The sequence below is a fragment of the Dioscorea cayenensis genome, chromosome 15 (assembly GCF_009730915.1).
Source record: "Dioscorea cayenensis subsp. rotundata cultivar TDr96_F1 chromosome 15, TDr96_F1_v2_PseudoChromosome.rev07_lg8_w22 25.fasta, whole genome shotgun sequence".
Taxonomy (NCBI): Eukaryota; Viridiplantae; Streptophyta; class Magnoliopsida; order Dioscoreales; family Dioscoreaceae; genus Dioscorea; species Dioscorea cayenensis.
The window spans coordinates 3032466-3051292 of record NC_052485.1 but is presented as its reverse complement, the minus strand read 5'-3'; the positions used below and the strand labels follow the sequence as shown (position 1 = coordinate 3051292).

General features: G+C 30.7%; 2 protein-coding genes and 1 pseudogene across 2 annotated transcripts; 1 reads left to right on the top strand and 2 right to left on the bottom strand.

Annotated features, from left to right (window-relative positions):
• Positions 1-3785: 3785 nt before the first annotated feature.
• On the top strand, positions 3786-5000 carry LOC120277575 (GTPase activating protein 1-like). Its single transcript, XM_039284434.1, has 3 exons — positions 3786-3896; positions 4453-4548; positions 4707-5000. Exons 1-3 carry the CDS (start codon positions 3786-3788, stop codon positions 4998-5000), a joined length of 501 nt encoding a protein of 166 aa, XP_039140368.1.
• Positions 5001-8266: 3266 nt separating this feature from the next.
• On the bottom strand, positions 8267-8840 carry LOC120277574 (ethylene-responsive transcription factor 4-like). Its single transcript, XM_039284433.1, has 2 exons — positions 8698-8840; positions 8267-8645 (listed from the first exon to the last, which is right to left on the bottom strand). The coding sequence occupies exons 1-2, from the start codon at positions 8838-8840 to the stop codon at positions 8267-8269; spliced, it is 522 nt and encodes a 173-aa protein (XP_039140367.1).
• A 5328-nt stretch (positions 8841-14168) lies between these two features.
• On the bottom strand, positions 14169-15229 carry LOC120276845 (annotated as a pseudogene).
• Positions 15230-18827: the final 3598 nt, after the last annotated feature.

Genomic DNA, 18827 nt, shown 5'->3' with positions numbered 1-18827 from the left:
AAATACTGAAAAAAACATATATAAAGAGAGGAAGTCACCCAAACCTCTACCATATAGGCTAAACCCTGTTTGTTAATAATATCAACATTAATGATATTATTATTATTATTTCATTTTTTTCTAGTGGAGGCTCTAAGAAGTTGATAAACCTCAAACAGCTAGCTTGAACAGAGGCTATAATAAGTAGAATTGAATGAATTAAGTAATCTCACATGAGATTTGAGGTGATAAAAAATTTGATTGGGTGACAGAGGAATAGATTCGTTTAGGAGCAAAATACAAAGATAGGGTGTGATTGGGACTCAAAAACCAAGAAGATGTAGATGGGGAAGGACTGTCCCTTCATCAAAGTCAGTGACACCTTCTTATCTTTTCCACCACTGCTCTTAAACACTCTCTTATAATAAACTTCCTTTCTTTTTGCAGTGAGAAAAAGAGGGAAGACGTGTGCACTTCCTCATTACTCATTTACCATTTAATGATTTATTTATTTATTAACTATTGTCTTTTAAACTCATTGATTAATCAATTGTCAATGTGTACATGATTTGTACTTTGATTAAGAAAATAAATAATTGAGTTAGTGCCAGCTATCATTGGCCACAGTGTTCTCTAAAATATGACTGGTTGTATGGGATTTGGTTCAGTATCAGAATCAAAACTATTGATGCTATTGCCAAGGACTTGGTGGAACCTTTTCTCAAGATATATATGTATATATATATATATATACTCACATTAATGTGCTTTCATTGAGTGTATTGAACTTCTCCGGATATCATTCATGTTATTTTATTTTATATTATTTTCTATATATGATTTGGTTTGAGGTGGGAGTTTCTATAGTTGTTGTACATGACCATTTAAAAGGTTTGCGCCACAAGAGACATATCTTCAATGCCATTTATGAAATAAAGATATAATTTCTCCATATTCATTTTCTCGCATTATCCTTATGAATAATTGTTAGAAATATATATGATATGTATATATATATAGAAGGTGGGGGAGGGGCTTCAAAGGGGCGCTCTTCGGCCCCATTTTAGAAGTTATATATATATATATATATACACATACATAATATGTATATAAATTATTTTACATAATATATAATATATTAATTAATAAATTTATATTTAATATGATCTTGCATGTCATGCAGACTTATTTTTTAGATTCTATTGTAATAAACTACTTCAACCTATTAAAAATTTATTATAATGGTTTTTCTGTATAAAATCTTCAAATTTTAAAAAAATAACTTTAGAAGAAGTTTTGATTTTGTTAAATGCTATGATCTTGCAAGTCTTACTATGAAGCTAGTTAAAACTATATTGTATTTGGCTGAATGATTCAACTTTTATTGTGTAATTGCCATTAGTGATATGTATATTTTATATTTTTTAAAATATTGATTGTTATTATTTTCTAGTTTGAATTAATCTAGAATTTTTCTTATTTAAATTGAAACTAGATTGCGTTTGACCAAATAATTCCACTCTCATCTCACAGTGGTAATCATTAGTGGTATATTCTTCGAAATATTAATTATTATAACTTTACAATTTTAATTAATATAATTTTTTAAAATTAAAGTTAGCACCCTTAGTTTTGGTCCTAATCACGCTATTGTATATAAAGAGAGAGAGAGACATAGATTGTAATGCAAAAGAAGTACATTTTATAAAATCGATAAACTATAATTTTATTAAAAAATAAAGACAAATACAAATACGTGACAGTACAACTGGAATCAAAATATGAAAGTATTACCGAGATACAGTCATGATGGTTAAGAATCCTAAAAAGAGATAAAAATGAAAAAATAATTTAAAATAATAGACAAATTCTAAGTGACAATGGCTTTAGGGTTAATTTTTTTGTGACAACGTGCGAAGAAATAACAATTTTATTATAAGAAATGAAAAAAAAATTGTTACAAATAAAAATATAATGGTACTCCATATAAGATCAACTTAATATGATTAATTAGGAACTTAAATTTCACAAGTGAAGATGGGATCTTGACGAACAAAAAAGAAAAAACAAAAAAAACAAAAGTTTAGGTAAGCGGAAGATACAAGTGACACCAAGAAAGAAAATCTTAGCAATAATATCTACAATTTTTTAAAAGCCTTTTATAATATCTCATGATTTTAAAAATATGTATGAAATAACATTTGAAATAATTGAGAAAGAAAAACAATAAATATGGAAGAAACGAGAGAAAGCAGACAAATTAAAAAAAAGAGAGCTATCAATGTGAATAGCTTGTTTCCAATTAATGATACCAAGGAAACAAGGAAACAAAAGAATTGACAGGGTACATAAATGTGACCAATTTGTCATGCGTGAATAATGCAATGAGCCCTTTGACTCCCTTTCTCTGACTTGCAAATCATTCTCTCCCCCTAAATCAATGAAATCAAGCACACAATAAATAAAAGTGGCCAAACATATCAATCCCCAACTCATTCTCCCATTTTTGTCTGGTTAATGTTAAGCATTCAAACGGTTGATGTTTGTTGGGAGGTTTTTATCACTCCGGGGTTTTATGCCCGTGTTTCATGCTTAAATGTTTGTTTGCAAATATGTAGGTTTTTATTTCAAACTCTTTGCATTAATTAGACTTTGTCTTTTGTATTTTTTGATGTGACTTTTTGATTCAATTACATGTTTTTTTGTCCGTGTTTTTCTAATTTAATCGTATGTTGCAGAACAAACCATCGCATGTTTCTTGTTCCTTCACAACGTGACCTAATTTTAATTAGTTTTAAGTTATAAGAAATTTCTTTTTCGATGTTTGAATTAAGTGTTTTTTCAATTAGTTAGAATTTAATGATATATTGCAATAATAATTTGCTAACAAAAATAGATTTAAGATTTAAAAAATTTTAGTTATTTAAAAAAAAAAAAAATCAATTCAAACAAGTTTTATATATACCGTGTCTAAGGCTTCTTCCTTGACAAAAGCGCTTTATAAAACAACATGTTTATCATCACTATTATTATCAATGAATTATTCTGTATTTTATTAATATTTTTTAGCTATTTAGAATGCCCACAAATATTTTCAAGTGAGTTTTATTATTATTATTTTTTTACAAGCTATGAACTCTCAAACCATTATGTTGGAAGAGATTCTAACCCTTCAAATTTTTACTTGAGATGAAAAAAATATGTTACTTTCTTATTACGCAGATGATAATATTAATATTTTTAATCATTTATTGTTATTTATAGAGAATAAATTATATTCAATATTATTATTAATAAATATTCTCCGCAAATGTTTTATGAGTCACATTGGTAGTTCTATATATAGTACATTTTGATATATTTATTATTTAACTTTTGATATATTTTTTTCCCATTTCACTATATATATATGAGAGAGAGAGAGATAATTTATCAAGCTTTCAGTTTATCATAAAAAAATGTTTGTTTGTCCCCAAATTATATTAAATTTTATAATCAACTAAATAATGATTTTATTAAATATAGACAAATAGGAAAGAGCAAGAAAACAAAAAATTCAAAATGAAATGGGTTAATAAATAGTAAACTCAATGTAGGTTTTGTGGTTGTCCATATGGCTTGTGAATACAGTTGACTAGGTCAACAAAATTGTACCTCACAATTAATTAAAACATATAATTTTTTTTTAAAAAAACAATAATTCTCTAAGTTAATTTTTTTTAAAGAGAAGAAGAGGCGGAGGAGGAGAAAGAGAAGAGAACCTAAAAAATATAACAAAGATGAGCTCAAGTCAAAGAATAAATGATATGAAATGCATGTTAGGGTTGTTAAAGGTGAAGGTCATCCGTGGCATCAACCTCGCCTACCGTGATACCAAGGGGAGTGACCCTTATGTGGTTCTACGATTTGGTCATCAGGTATTACCATCTTAGATTATTTTAAAAAAAAAATAAATCAAGTTTATTTAATTCTAATGATTTTCCATATATTTTAAAATATTGATTTAAAATCTTTTCGCTTCCCTTTATGTTTATTTAAATTTTGATTTAGGAGCATTTTGCAAAATGGCAAAGTATAAGATATATAGATACATATATATCATCATCAAACTCCTTTTTCAAAAAAATCATATGAAAAAAGCACATGACTTCTAACTCCATATCATCATTTTTCTTATAAAAATAAAAAAAAAATAAAAAGTCTATTATGTTTTGCCCTGGCGTATATTGTTGCCATGTCATTATGTGTTAAAATTTTGTTTTAAGAAAAAAGAAATCCATTTGAATCCTGTACTTGTCATGTTATTATTACAAATAAAATAAATAAAAATATAAAATACATATATGATGATGGAAATTTTGAAAATATTAAAGTGACAATGAACGTTTTAATAAAATATATAAATTAAAATTGCTTAAATTTTATAATAAATATTGATATGAATATCTAATAAAAAATATTCTATTCTTACAGAAACTTAAGACGAGTGTAAAAAAGTCAAATGTCAATCCGGAGTGGAATGAATACCTCACGCTATCAATATCAGAACCCATTCATCCTATAAAAATAGTAAGTTTTTATTAACTCAAATTTTTAAATCATCAAATAAATATAAATGCTTATGTGTTTATAATATATTTTTACTTTTACTTAAAGTAAATGAGAATTTTGTTTTTAATATGGTATGAGAGCTATTTTTTTTTGTTCTCTTGTTCTCTATGACATAGGAAGTATTCGATAAAGATACATTTACACGTGACGACGAAATGGGCGATGCCGAGTTTGGAATAAGGCCTCTTGTGGATTGTGCTCAGATGAACCTTGAAGGCATGGCAGATGGGTCTGTAATAAGGAGTGTCTTGCCCTATAGACACAACTGTTTGCTTAAAGAGAGTCCTATTGTTTGGAATGATGGAACTCTAACACAAGATGTTGCCCTAAAGCTTAGAAATGTTGAGAGTGGTGAAATTGAATTACAACTTCAGTGGGTTCAAATTCCTTCTTCCGCTCACTCTTTGTAGAATGAATAATTCATTCATTATATGATAATGTTTGTGTTTCTTTACATGGCCAAACATCATCATGTATCCTCCTCCTCCTCCTCCTCCTCCTCCTCCTCTAATACTCTTGATGATGATTTGTGATTTAAATAATAAACTTTAATTTTATGATGATCCTTTGACTTGATATGATATTTGGGTTGTTTTCATTTATCAATTCTATTCAGATTTATTTTGTATCCATATATAATTGTATAATTCACTATTCTAGAAACTTATTTTTATTAGATTGATTAATATTTTCACATCGGTTAGGTAAAAAAAATATAGATTTAAAATATATTAATTTAGTTTTTTTATCTTATTAGTTTTAGTATTTTTAATAAAATTGAACGTAAATAATATGTTTGATTTAAATTTAACATATTCTCCATGCTTAGTTCATTTACAATATAGCTAAGGGGGTGCATTAGAGTAATTACCAGTCTCATATTAGTAAACTTAAAAAAATACTGATTTGAATATATAAACTTTAATTTTAATTTTCAATCTAATTAACTTAAATATTTGAGTTAAAATGGACCGAAATAATATGTTTCATTTACAACTAGCAATTTTTAATCAAATAAGCTATTTGTTCGGAATAAGGACATCTCAAAGTTAGGGAATAATAGCCTAATCTCTAATTATGTTCTTAATATCATGTCCAAATAACTTTAATCATATCATATGGCATCAAGAACAATTGATAGTCTTATTTCTCTTTTTATGCTCATGAACTTTCACATCAAGTCCACTATTTTTTCCACCTCTCTTTTGCATGCAAATCGCTTCCCACAACTCATTTTGTCACCATAGAAACTTGACTTGACCCATTGATGACTTATTTGGTCGGCCTTCCAACTTTTTTTTATCTTAGGAAATTTAAAATTCAATGGAAAAAAAAAATAAAAAAAATTCATCTTTGATCAATGAATGAAATAAAATTCCATATGTCTTTGTTCCTCATAATGAAGGCAAGCATAGTGTTCACTTTTGTGTCCATTATCAACTTCAAATGTTTCTTATTCTCCTTCACAATTTGCAATCAACACATATATTCTCTACATTTTTTTTCATCTAAAAGCAGATAAATCATTTAATATGTATTACATGATAAAATTAACAAAATACAAGAAAAGGAAAATAAAAATATAAAGAAAAAAATGCAAAAGTTTTAGAAGCACACTGAGAATGATTAATCAAAACACAAGATAAAATTTTAAAATAATTACCACTCACAAAATTTATCATTCATAGTCATTTTGATATATAAAAATGTCAGATATGATAACTCGAGTTTAATAGAAAGTATTCTCTATATTTGCTTAAGCTACTTTAGTTAAATGGAATTATGCTTAAGATATAATTTCATTCAAAAAATATAAACATAAAAAACATAATTATAAATTTTCAATAGATGCTCCAAAACAACATAAGAATAAGAATAATAAAGAAAAATTAATAAACTATATATATATTCCATTAAAATAACATCTATTTTTCATGGTAAATTAGGACAAATAGAAATTATGTCTTCTCTTTTATTTCTTCAAAATACAAAATTCCCAAAAGGTCCTTCATCTGTCAACAAAGTCAATTGCAAATTTACTTAAATCTCATAAACTATATCACTGACCTTATATAATTTGTTTTAATAAAATATAATTTTTTTAAAAAAACAAACATAGGTTGATGTTTAGTGTCGTTGGATCTGTTAATTTATAAGAAAAAAAAATATATGTTTTTTCATTAATACCTTGCCAAGTTCCCGAAGTTGTTGGGAATATCATGATGGACCCCACATCACCACCGCCAACTTAATTGACCAGCAGCACCGGCCTCCAAAATAATACATTTAATTATCTAAATATGAAATTTCAGATTATTTTTTTTCCAAAAATAATAATTATATAAAAAAAAAATCAGAGAACCCAAATTCTTTGCGCAGTGGACCTGTTCTGGAAAAGCCGGAGTTGATTCCGAGGGGTTTACGTGTTGTCATTTTTTAGATAACCTTGCAAAAACACCCCTATAAAAACAACAATTTACAAATTATAATATTTTATATTTTAAAATGATTTAAAAAAATAAACAAGGGCCCCATTTCCCCCCTGCCGTACGTGCGCATCAATCTTTACCTCATCTGAATTATTTTAATTTAATTTAAACCAAATAATAATAATTCGGACAGAAGCAAACGTGGCGTGGCGCACACCTCAGTCCACAGATGCGCCGCAGTACTTATCTAACCACCTTTTTTTTTTTAATAATAAATAATTATGTCAAATATCATGTCACTATTTAGATTTCATAATTGTGAAAAACAACTACGTTTTGTTGTGAATGGTCTTGGGCATCAGGGTCCATCAATCAATCAATCAAATAAGTAGTGTTTTAATTTAATACTAATACAAATTTAATTAAGGACAAAAAGAATAATTAATTAGTGAGAAAAGGTAGCGGAAATTAATGGAAAAGCGAAATCTCCTGCGTGGATTCCGACAAGTGAGAGAGGCCGGGCCCACCAAAAGCGGCCGCCGCGGGTTGGCCACTTTTTCTGGGCCGGCTTTCATTCCACAAACGTCCAAAATAATAAAACCCAAAAATAAAAATAAATAATTAATTAATTTTCATTAATTAAGTTAGAGGTCGCTTTTGGCCAACTTTATTATCTATCAGATCTCGAGACAGACTTTGTCAACACGCTCAGTCACTTCTAGAGATTCGTATTCTAACCTCGATCAACGGCTGACAACATCCACACCACCATTATTTTTTTAAAATATTATTTATTTATTTATTTATATTTCATTAAAAAAAAAGGGGGTTATTTCGTGTCTGAAAACGATGTAAGATAAGAGAGAGCAACGACGAAACGCTGCCGGCTCCTCCACCAACAAACTGCCGGCGCTTTGCATCATTATAAACATAAATAATTTTAATCAAATAGTAATTGTAAAAATAAAAAGAATTATTTAATATTTATTTATTTTTCATTGAATTTTTTTGAAAGGCTTTGGCTGGCAACACTGATGAACTTTCCGGTTTCCTCAGCGCAAAAATAAAAATAAAAATAATAATAAAAGTTAAAATTAATATTTACAGTAATTTTCCGATCGTTTAAGATCCATTTTTTTAAAAATAAAAAAGAAATTACAGAAAAGGAAAAAAAAAAAAAAAACCCTTAAAAAATTTGTTCCTCTTCTTCTCACGTTAATCTAATTAAGCTTCGCCGGCGGAGAAGTTCAAGCGATCTCGGGAGGAGGGGGGAGATTGAGATCGAGATCGAAGGGGAGACGCTTCGCCGGCGGCGGGGAAGGGTGGAGATCAACGATGGAGGATGAGTCGGAATCACTCTGGACGCCGCCGCCAGCGTGCAAATCCGAAAGAAACACCGGGCGACCAACGATCGCCAACGCCGACTTCTCCGGCGTGACGATCGAGTTAAAGAGGAAAAAGGGCTGTGGCGCAGCCGAGTAGGGCTGGAACGGGAACCGCGAGATTCCACGGTGGAGATCAAGCGGGGGTGAGATCGGCACCGGCGCTGCTTCCCGACTTGATGACTCCACAGTGCTACTCTGACTACTCGGGACTACGACCTTCCACAACGCCGGCGACCGGCGTCTGATACGATTCCGGGTAAGGAAAATTAGTCTTAGCTTTAGATCCACGAAACTCTCTAGCAGCGGTGTCGTAAGCCCTAGCGGCCTCCTCGGCGGTGTCGAAGGTGCCAAGCCATACTCGGCTCTTCTTGCCGGGATCTCTAATCTCCGCCGCGTATCGTCCCCATGGCCTCTTCCTCACTCCTCTGTAATGCATCTCCTTCTCCTTTCGGCTTCTCTTCGATCTCCTTCTTCTCCATCGTCGTCGTCGCCATTAGAGTCTTCTCTTGATTCCTTTTTCTTTTTAATCAATTTATTGTTATTATTATTTTTTTTTCTTATTTAGATCGAGATAGAGAGGGAAGCGAAATGGGGTGATCAGTTTATATAGAGACGAGATGTGTGCATCGATGGATGAACGGATGAAATCATTCGAGCCAGTCAACGCTGTGTTTTGACTGCCGCCGCCCTCACGCTCTTATATATTATAAGTTGCACTCGTTTGGTGACGCACGTATTTGTTTTTATAATTTTAAAATAGGATTAGAAAATTAATTAATGTGGGTTTTAGATTAATTAGAGAAGTGGGTGAGAGTTTTGGGTTTCTTTTTGGGTGAAAGGAAGGAGAGGATCACGGAGAGTGTACTTAACGTCCGGGAAACGGGGGCGGCTGTGTTTGGAGGGAATGGACGGCGGGTCACGGCGTGAGAGGTACAGGTGTCGGCATCGTGAGGGGGCCATGGCGTGTAACTCGGATCACGGAGAGGGGGGGGCCATTGAAGAGGTCCGTGGGGGAGAGTAGTTAGGTTAGGAAGGGAGCCAGTGAGGTGGGGACACGTGTAAGATCCGCGGGAAGTGGGGTATGGGGTTTGGTCGGCGGTGGGAGACTGAGGATGGTGACCGGCAGGTGGCGGTTGAGGAAAGAGGGACAATGACGCGGTGGAAGCGGGAGGGAAGGGAAGGGAATGGAGGGATTTGGGGGCTGTCCTTACGTGCCGCCTATTAATTAGGGTTTGGGTGGATACGCACGCAAGCAAGCATAATGTATGTGACGCGGTGCTTACTGTTTCTCTAGACAATTTCATGGCTTCCTCTTCTTTATGTATATATATTTATTTATTTATTTCTACCATTATTTGGTGAACATTTCGGTTAATTATGGTGGTGTGAAACCGGAGGACTGGTGAGTGATGATTTTTTTTCTTAATAAAAACTACAACCACTATATATATATATATATATATATGGCATATTTTGTTATTTTTAATAATTTTAAAATTTTGTGAATTATTTTTTGACAACATTATATATTAAATAATATAATTAAATAACTTCTACCATATAAACTATTTTATAATTTTAATTTTAAAAAGATTTTATGAATATTTATTACATAAATAATTAAGTGTAATTAATATTATAAGTAATATAAATAACAACTTAAAATTATTAAAAAAAACTAAAATTATTCATTGAAACGCTCTCGGCGCGGATTATACGTCTATTTTTATGATATGTATAAATAATATATAAAAGAAGTTTGCATACAAGATGAAAAATTGATCATTAAACCAGTACATCCTTACCTGAGAATGAATTGTAAACTTACACCTATAATTAATGATCTATTATTAAATTTAAACTTACATCCATAATTACTTATCTATTATCACTAATATTTTTAATGAATCTGAAAGATCAGAATTTAAATATAAATTCATTTCTAAGGGAGTGTGATATAGTGCGGAGTACCTAACTATACTATTCTCTGATGTTTCTCGTTGTGAAGGCAAATGTTGACATGAATTGAGATTGATTAAGGTTCTTATCTTCGATTAGAAGCTAGACTTTTCAAGAATGCCTTTTTGGGTTTGGAAGTCTTTTGTTCTTCCCAAAATATATATATATAAAAGATGTTGAAAATTTGATCCCACATCGGATGTGTGATAAAAATGTAATGAATTTATATATAGGTATAGAGGTTGAGCCACTAAGTCTTGAGACTTTTTAGTGTAAGACCCTTAAGCTCATATAGAGCCCATATAGAGCCCACTAGTAGCAAAAATATAAAATCTAAGTTGGTATCAGAAATTCAGGAAAAAAAATGATCATGATAAAAAAGACAGTTATAGTAGGACCTAGTAAAAGACCTCTGAGGTTCCAAAAAGAACACAAGTCAAATTAAAATAAGACCTCTGAGACACAAGTAGTGTACAAGTCCATGTGTATAGGACATCTGAGACACATAATAGTGTACAAGTCATGGTAAAAAAACAGACCTCTAGGTGTACAAGTCTGAACAAGTTTAAACTGAAAAAAATGACACAGTTGAACTTGAGGGAGGGTGTTATTAATTTGGTCCCACATCGGCTGTGTGATAAAAGTGTAATGGGTTTATATATAGGTATAGAGGTTGAGCCACCAAGTCTTGAGACTTTTTGGTGTAAAACCCCTAAGCTCATATAGAACCCATATAAGGCCCACTAGTACCAAAAATATAAAATCTAACAAAAAAAAAACCATAATTCTTTAAATCATAATCAATCATTGTAAACAATATAATTAGTTATACATCTCCTAAAATTATTATTTATATCTATTTGATCATTAAAATTATATATTTACATATATATAGACGTATAAGAATCAATATACTGTTACTCTATCTATTTAAATAGATTGGAAAATATTACATTTTGTCGTATTAGTAAGTAAACAGACAAATATTTTATTAGTAATTAATAGTCACTTTTATAAAGACAATACAGAGCCTTTTTCTATAAATACACTTCATTGTTGCTATTATTGGCTTATACATGACCAAAATAACACAATTCCATCTCCTGACTGTTTCCTTCTAATTAGACATAGTGACTGAACGATCCACAACTAATTTTGTTTTTCTCATAAATTAAAAAAATAATAATAATAAGGAAAATAATTGCTAGCATGGAAAATCATTTTGAAAAAAAAAAACAAATAAAAAATAATTAAAATGGTTTTTTATTCAAATACCAAGAGATTTTAAAGAAGCACATGCATGTAAAGAAGAACAAGCAAAGGAAAAGTAAACAGGCAAGAAGTATCATCTTCCATTTTCAGGGGTCCATTTCTAAGTTTGGATTTTCATAAACATGGAAACATGGAAGAGTCCTATGCATTCAAGAAAAACAGAAACCTAAAAAAAAGGAGAACAAACCAATGGTTTTATCAAATGGATGCATTCACGTGAGCTTCAAAGTCATGTCGTTAGTGATGTACATTATCTTCTTTGGTTTTTTTTTGTGATGTCTCTAACTAGTCATGCATGTGATAAAGGCCAATGACTTAACCAGATCAAATCAAACTCAACTACGTCTCCAATCAACATCAAAGATAAGGTTAATTGCAAGTATAAGAATCTAATGAAAAATCAAGAATCAATATGGTGCTTTAGATTCTAATTTTTCATGTACTTGAAAATGCAAAGCAGATAAACATAGCAAGATGACGTGTACTTATGAAACATCTTAACATGAAGAAAAATGGCACAAGAATAAAGATATATATCAGTGTTCTCATAATCCATCTTTTTAACTCAACCAGTGACTGATTATAACTACCTATAGACATCTTTACTCAACTGGCCTTTGATTTCTATTTGTACCTTTTCTTTTTATAGAAAAAAATTAATAAAATGCAACAGCAGGGAATTAAACCAAAACCACAGTTTTCGCAATTTCTTCTTTTTTTTTTAAAAAAAAAAATCAACCAATACAGATGAAAAACTTTCAACTTTGATTCTTAATGGCTTCTTCCCTTGCCAACATGGTTCTTCTAAATCAACACCAGCTTGATAGGAGAAGAATTCAATGCATATCAATGCCAAATCACACAAAAAAAGAGTGAAAAAAGAAACAAACTGATCTCCCTGACAATGTGATATATAATCTAAAGGCAAGATAACAGCAGAAGAAAGAGAAACAGTAAAATTCAATGAAATCTTCAAAATGTAGAGCATGCTAGAGCTATCTATGAGGTAGAAAATGGCTTCTGTGGTTTTGTGTACCATGGTTCTCTCTTTTACAAGAGACAATTTCTCCTCATGCAGGAAACTTTTGCATATAAGTTCTTCAACAGATCATTTCAGGTCATACTGGGCTTAAAGACATATTGTTCTTTTCTGCGGATATAAAATTATAACTACCACCATCTTTTAACACTAATAGCAGTGAAAATATTCTATGGTAATAGATTTCTTTATAGCAAATTTCTGATATGAAAAGGTAATTACAGGAATCAAGAAACAGAGATGATCACAAACAGGAAAAAAAATATTAATGTTTACAGAGGACTGTAAGCTATGATTTCAAATTTACAACTTTGCATCAAATACTAAACTATCAGGCAAAATGATGACAGAACATGGACCGTGGACTCTAACAGGATGGATGTCCTTGCTAGATGGAAAATTGTGGCTATAGTTGAGCAATGAGTGAGTAACAAGAGTGTAATCATTCAATCAACAAGAAACTGTGACTTAATGAATATCACCCAGACAATAATGTTTCACTTAAATGAAAATTAATCACGTTGACAGTAAAATCACTACTGAAAGTTGACTAGATTAGCAATTAGATCACACTTTGAGACATCATACATTTCCTACCAATGCCTTTGCTAGAATTTTCTAAAACAGATGAACACATTCAAATGTATTAAAGCATATGCAAAAAACAGAGGACTGTAACACCTGATTTCAAACTTACAACTTTGCACTGGATGCTAGTGTCAGACAAAATAATCACAGCATGTGGTCAGTGGATTCTAACTGGATGGGTGTCATTCCAAGATGAAAATTGTGGTTATAGGCAAGTAATGAGTGAGTAACAAGAGCCTGATCCTTCAATAAACAAGAAACTGTGACTTAATGAATATCACCCAAAAAATAACTTTTCACCTAAATGGAAGCTTATTACATTAACATCCTCACGGAAAGTTGGGTACATTAGCAATTAGCTCACTTTGAGACATCATATAATTCCTAACAATGCCTAGGTTTGAATTTTCTAAAACATAAATACACATTCAAATGCATTAAAGTATATGCAAAATATACAGTATTAAAACTAACAAGACAGCAACATAGTTAATTGCATAGATGGTAAAATTCTTCCTAAAAGGCGAATACATTAGGAATAAGATCACACTATAAGACATTATACATTCTCATGGCAAACATGTGCATTAACAATAGCTTTGCTATAATTTTCTTTAAAAAAAAAAAGAAAGAAAGAAAGAAAAGAACACATCCAAATGTCTGCAAGTATATGCAAAAGTTAATTGACAGTAAAATCATTACTGAAACTTGAGAACATAAGGAAGAAGATCACACTATGATGCATCATACAATTATTTACATGGGAAAACAAGACATGGTTATTAACAATAACTTAGTCAGAATTTTCTAAAACACAAGAAGACATTCAAACGCCAAAAAAGCATTATCAAGATAAGCAAAATAAAAACTTTCTTCAGGTGCCATAAACAGCAAAGGAAGCACAGATAAGAAAATTGTTAAATTTATATACACCATTGAAAAAGTTCATGAGCTAGGCTATAATTCCTTAACAAGTAAACAGTCAGAATGATTTCCAAGAAAATCAGCTGATACGGTCACCTGGATTCATAGTTTTTCATCAAAATGGAACAATTAACTGATACTAAAACTAGAACGTCGTTGTTATATGATTTAAAAAGCAACGCAAAAGCAAGGAGAGAACAAACCTTTTCCTCTTCCTATTCTTCTTCTTCGTCTTCGCTGCTTTGAGATTCGTGCCACAAGAGGATCATCAGAGGAAAATGAAGCACTCCAGGGAGACGAGCGGGTTCTCCAGTGACTCCTTCGCCCCCAAACCCTCGCCGCCGCCCGCATCCTGCGCCTTCTTTGGTGGCAACCGCCGTGGCGAAGTCCTCGGCGCCGACAGGCTCCGGCATTGTCCACCGCCAGCCGACTGTTTCGACGCCGGGGACACCGATCTCCTCCCCGACCTCTCTCCGAGGTCCCTACTCTTTATCCCCGTTTCCCTCGCCGACATCACCCTCCCATCCGCCTTCCTCAACCTCCCCCACCGCCACCGGCCATGCATCTCTCTCTCTTACAGGAAAGCTCCCCAGAAAAAGATCGCTTCTTCTGGAGTTTCGCCGGAGACCGAGATCTCACCCTCTGCTCTCCAACATCCACCTCCTCCCCATAGCTTCTCCGTGGTCGACGTCTGGACGGAGAAGCTCTCACTGACGCTATCCTCCTCCGATCTGAGATCATCCTTATCATTCCCCGTCCGGCGAGCATCGTCCTCAGCTAAGGGTTTCCTCCATTGTTGTTCTTTGACTTTAAGCCTAGGGTTTGGTGTCTCAGATAGCACCTCCTTGACAGTCTCCACCACCTCCGGTTCCGGCGGCGGATCTCGTTCCCGGAGCTGGAATGCAGGAGCTTTAGGGTTAGGGTTAGGGTTAGGGTTTTGTGGGAAAGAAGAGGGCTTGGACTTGTCCTGAATGCTCAAGCAACAACCCATGTCTTTTGCTGTTGCTGCTGCTCCAGACTGTCCATATGTATCTATCAAGTATCAATCACATAACACACGACACAGAGATAACACTAACAGTGCTATTTATTGGAAACTGGGGGCTTTTTATTTACGATATTGCCACGTCCTTTTATATTTATTTTATTATTTATTTAATTTATTATTCTCACATTCATCATGTTGGGGACTAGTCAATTTTTTTTAAAAATTTTTTTTTAATATTATATAATTATATAAATAAAAGCACAGAAATCTACGGGTACACTGTTTATTACTCCTTTTTTTTATATATATGTTGCTGTTAATTAAATTTCACATATTAAAAAAATTAGTTATTTTATAAAATTTTATAAAAAAAATTAGTTATATTTCTAAAATTTACTTCTACTCTCTATATTTTTAAATACATGTCATTTAAGATTGTTACACAAAAATTAAATATAGCATTAAATTATCTAAATTTTAATACTTTGTCTGTCATTTTCTAACATCAATAAATATTTATTATTTTTTTCCAAAATTACATCTAACATTACTATTCAACTCTTTTGCTAGAATTAAATAAAACAGATAAATGTGAAAGATATAAATTATGATATAATTTTGAAAATATAACTAATTTTTAAATAAAATTTTGTAAAATAACTAAATTTCTTGATATGTGATATTCTGTTAACCATGACAAATAAAAAGAATGAAGAGAGTATAAAAAATAATCAAATTACTAAACTATCCATTTTTTGAAACTATATATTTCTTTTGGAACTATAAATATCACTCTTTCCATTTAAATAACTTAGGAAATTGAAGATGGGTAAAATTAAAAAATAAATAAATATTACCTCGATATTGTAAAATGACAACTATTTTGAAATTTTTTTTTTCTAAAACGACATGTATTTTGGAACGGATGTATTTTGGAACGGATGGAGTAATTTATATCTCCACTTTTTTTTTGAGAAAAGCGACAAACACCAATACTCCAGGGACATGCACATGTGGGGAGCAAGGCTCAACGCCGATCTACTTGCCCTCACTTTACGCAAGACATGATGTTCGATCCCATGTCCTCCCCGAAACGAACGCCCTACGCAAGGGACCCGATCCCAATTGACCTAAAAGACCGTTAGTATATCTTCACATTTTTCTCTTGTATTTAATTCCAACAAGAGAGAGAATTGAATAGAGTGTAAATGTAATTTTGGGAAAAAAATAATAAATGTTTGTTGATGTTAGAAAATGATATGGATTTATGACAGATTAAAAAGAAAAGAACAGAGGGAGTAGTTGCCAACTTTACCTAATTCACACCAATTAAAAAAAGTTAGTTAAAAGTAATTGGTTACCTATATTTTATAAAAAAATCTATTACTTTTCAAAATTACCCCTATTCAAAACTCCACTAAAATAGAGTGTATGATTTAATACTTAATTGATTGTGATTTATTGAAAGTTGTACAAGTATATTAAATTAGAGGGTAAATTTAGAAAGAAAAAAAATATTTAATGATGCAAAAAAAAATTTAATATGACAAGTAAAAAAAAACAAAGAATAACTTATAAAATGTGACAAGTAAAACAGAAACGAAGAGAGTAAAATGTTTGGAAATTTCTAAATAACCTTGACTTCTCTACTGGTTCTAAATTGATTTTACTAATTAATGCCTCATGGATCTCTCTGCACTATGCATAGGAGACTGGAGGTTTATATGGGTTTCATGGTTATCAATCCTAAGAAAAACTTTTGTTTTGTAGACAGACTGCTGTCAAGTAATTAGGACTTTGAATCGAGCTTGGAAGCATATAAGTTAATGTGATTCGATGTGGGCGATTGAGACCATTTCAGAAAGATCTATAAACATTAGATGTGTCTTGATTGATTTTGTGCTGAAGCAGTGCATGCGGTGAAACACTACCTGGAATCATCAGACAATTGAAGAGTCAGGGATCTCTGCAATTTATAGATGATCCGATCTTGGATTCAATTTCTCATGAGTCAGGGGAAAGATCTATGCCAAGGTGGCAGCTTGCTGCTTGCTCTATTGTGGGGTTTTGGTTCTAGTTTTATTATTCTTCTTCTTTTAGTTATTTAGATTGTTGTGCCCAGGTTGACTGGTTCTGTTTAAGCTGCTGAGAAGCACCCTGTAAAACAAAAATAACAACAACAACAACAATAACAATTGCCTGCTTTGGAGGAGCCGTTTTTTTGTCTCTCATTTTTGCTTCCAGTTGTTGCATTTTTTTCTCGAACATGTTATCACTTCTAATGCTTTGATATTCTTTTTAGTGGCTTCAGTTTTTTTTGAGGTCCGTTGTATCTGTCTGTTTTATTTTAATTGAAATTGATTTATTCATTTTTTTCAGAATTATTCTTTAAGATATTTTTTATTTGTCTATTTTTTTGTTTTTGTTTTTTTTTAATGAAGTGGGTAAACCACGAATATTTTTGTTTTTTTATTTATTCATTTTAACTAATATATGTGGAATAAGAAAGTTAATATAACTTTTTATAAATTTTAATTAGAAAATTTAATAAAAAATTATATTAACTTTTTAAATATTATTTTTATATAAAATATAATTTAATAAAATATGTAATTAAATATTTTTATTCAAAATTGTAAAAATATATTATATATAAATGATAAATTTTAAAAAATAATATTTAATACTAGACGATTAAAAAACCTAAAGAAAAGCTCTAAATTAGAATGAGTAAAAAATATATATTTAATACTTTCTGCTTTTCTTTAATCGTCAAATCTTAATGTTTTTTTATTATTTTTATTAATCAATTAAAAAATTTGTGAAATATTAAATATTATTTTTTAAAATTTATTTTTATATTTAATATATTTTTATAATTTTTAATAAATTATATTGAACTACACATTCTATTAAATTATATTTAAAATAAAAATAGTCTTATAAAGTTAATATACTTTTTTAAAAAAAATTTTAAATTATTAATTAACTTTAGTTATTTTTTTAATCTATAAAAATTAATTAAAATACACAATAAGAATATCAAAAATTATATATAATAATTATTTAATATTATTTGGCATTCTCATATATTATTTAATATTATACATATACATAAATAGGTAGAACCGTAGAAGTATCTAGATTTCAAATTGTGGAGGGGTTCTTAATTATATATATAAATATATATTGTGGTATAGTACGTGTCAGTGGTCCTGTAGTTAATGCAAAGCCTATAAAGTCACCTCATCTGTTTACTGTTTAGTAGATGTAGGTGAAGTTTTCGAAAAGTATAAAAAAGATATTGTCTCACGAATTTTAATATCTCATTAACTGCATAATAAAAATTAGATACTTACGAAATTATATGTATCAAAGAAAAATAAAATTCTGAAAAGGTCATTTCCATATATCTTATATTAAGTTGAAATATGAAATATTTCATTCAAAAGTTTTATTTTGCATTCATTTTTTTTTTTACAATTTTTTTATGCCATTGTGTTTGTCTTACATTATTATTATTATTATTATTTTTTTTAAAAGGTGACAAGCTCAACTACTCGAATTAGGTGGTTTTCGCCATACATTATTATTTTCATATATGTATTTTAAGAATATTAGTTGTTAATTTTTTTTATTATATATAAAATTAT

What these genes read in the sequence shown, in the direction of transcription:
- LOC120277574 (XM_039284433.1), bottom strand. Translation starts at nt 8,840, where the DNA reads ATGCATTACAGAGGAGTGAGGAAGAGGCCATGGGGACGATACGCGGCG. An exon ending in TACGACACCGCTGCTAGAGA is followed by an intron (nt 8,646 to 8,697) that starts GTTTCGTGGATC and finishes GAATCGTATCAG; the next exon opens with ACGCCGGTCGCCGGCGTTGT.
- LOC120277575 (XM_039284434.1), top strand. Translation starts at nt 3,786, where the DNA reads ATGAAATGCATGTTAGGGTTGTTAAAGGTGAAGGTCATCCGTGGCATC. An exon ending in TTCTACGATTTGGTCATCAG is followed by an intron (nt 3,897 to 4,452) that starts GTATTACCATCT and finishes CTATTCTTACAG; the next exon opens with AAACTTAAGACGAGTGTAAA. An exon ending in CCATTCATCCTATAAAAATA is followed by an intron (nt 4,549 to 4,706) that starts GTAAGTTTTTAT and finishes TCTATGACATAG; the next exon opens with GAAGTATTCGATAAAGATAC.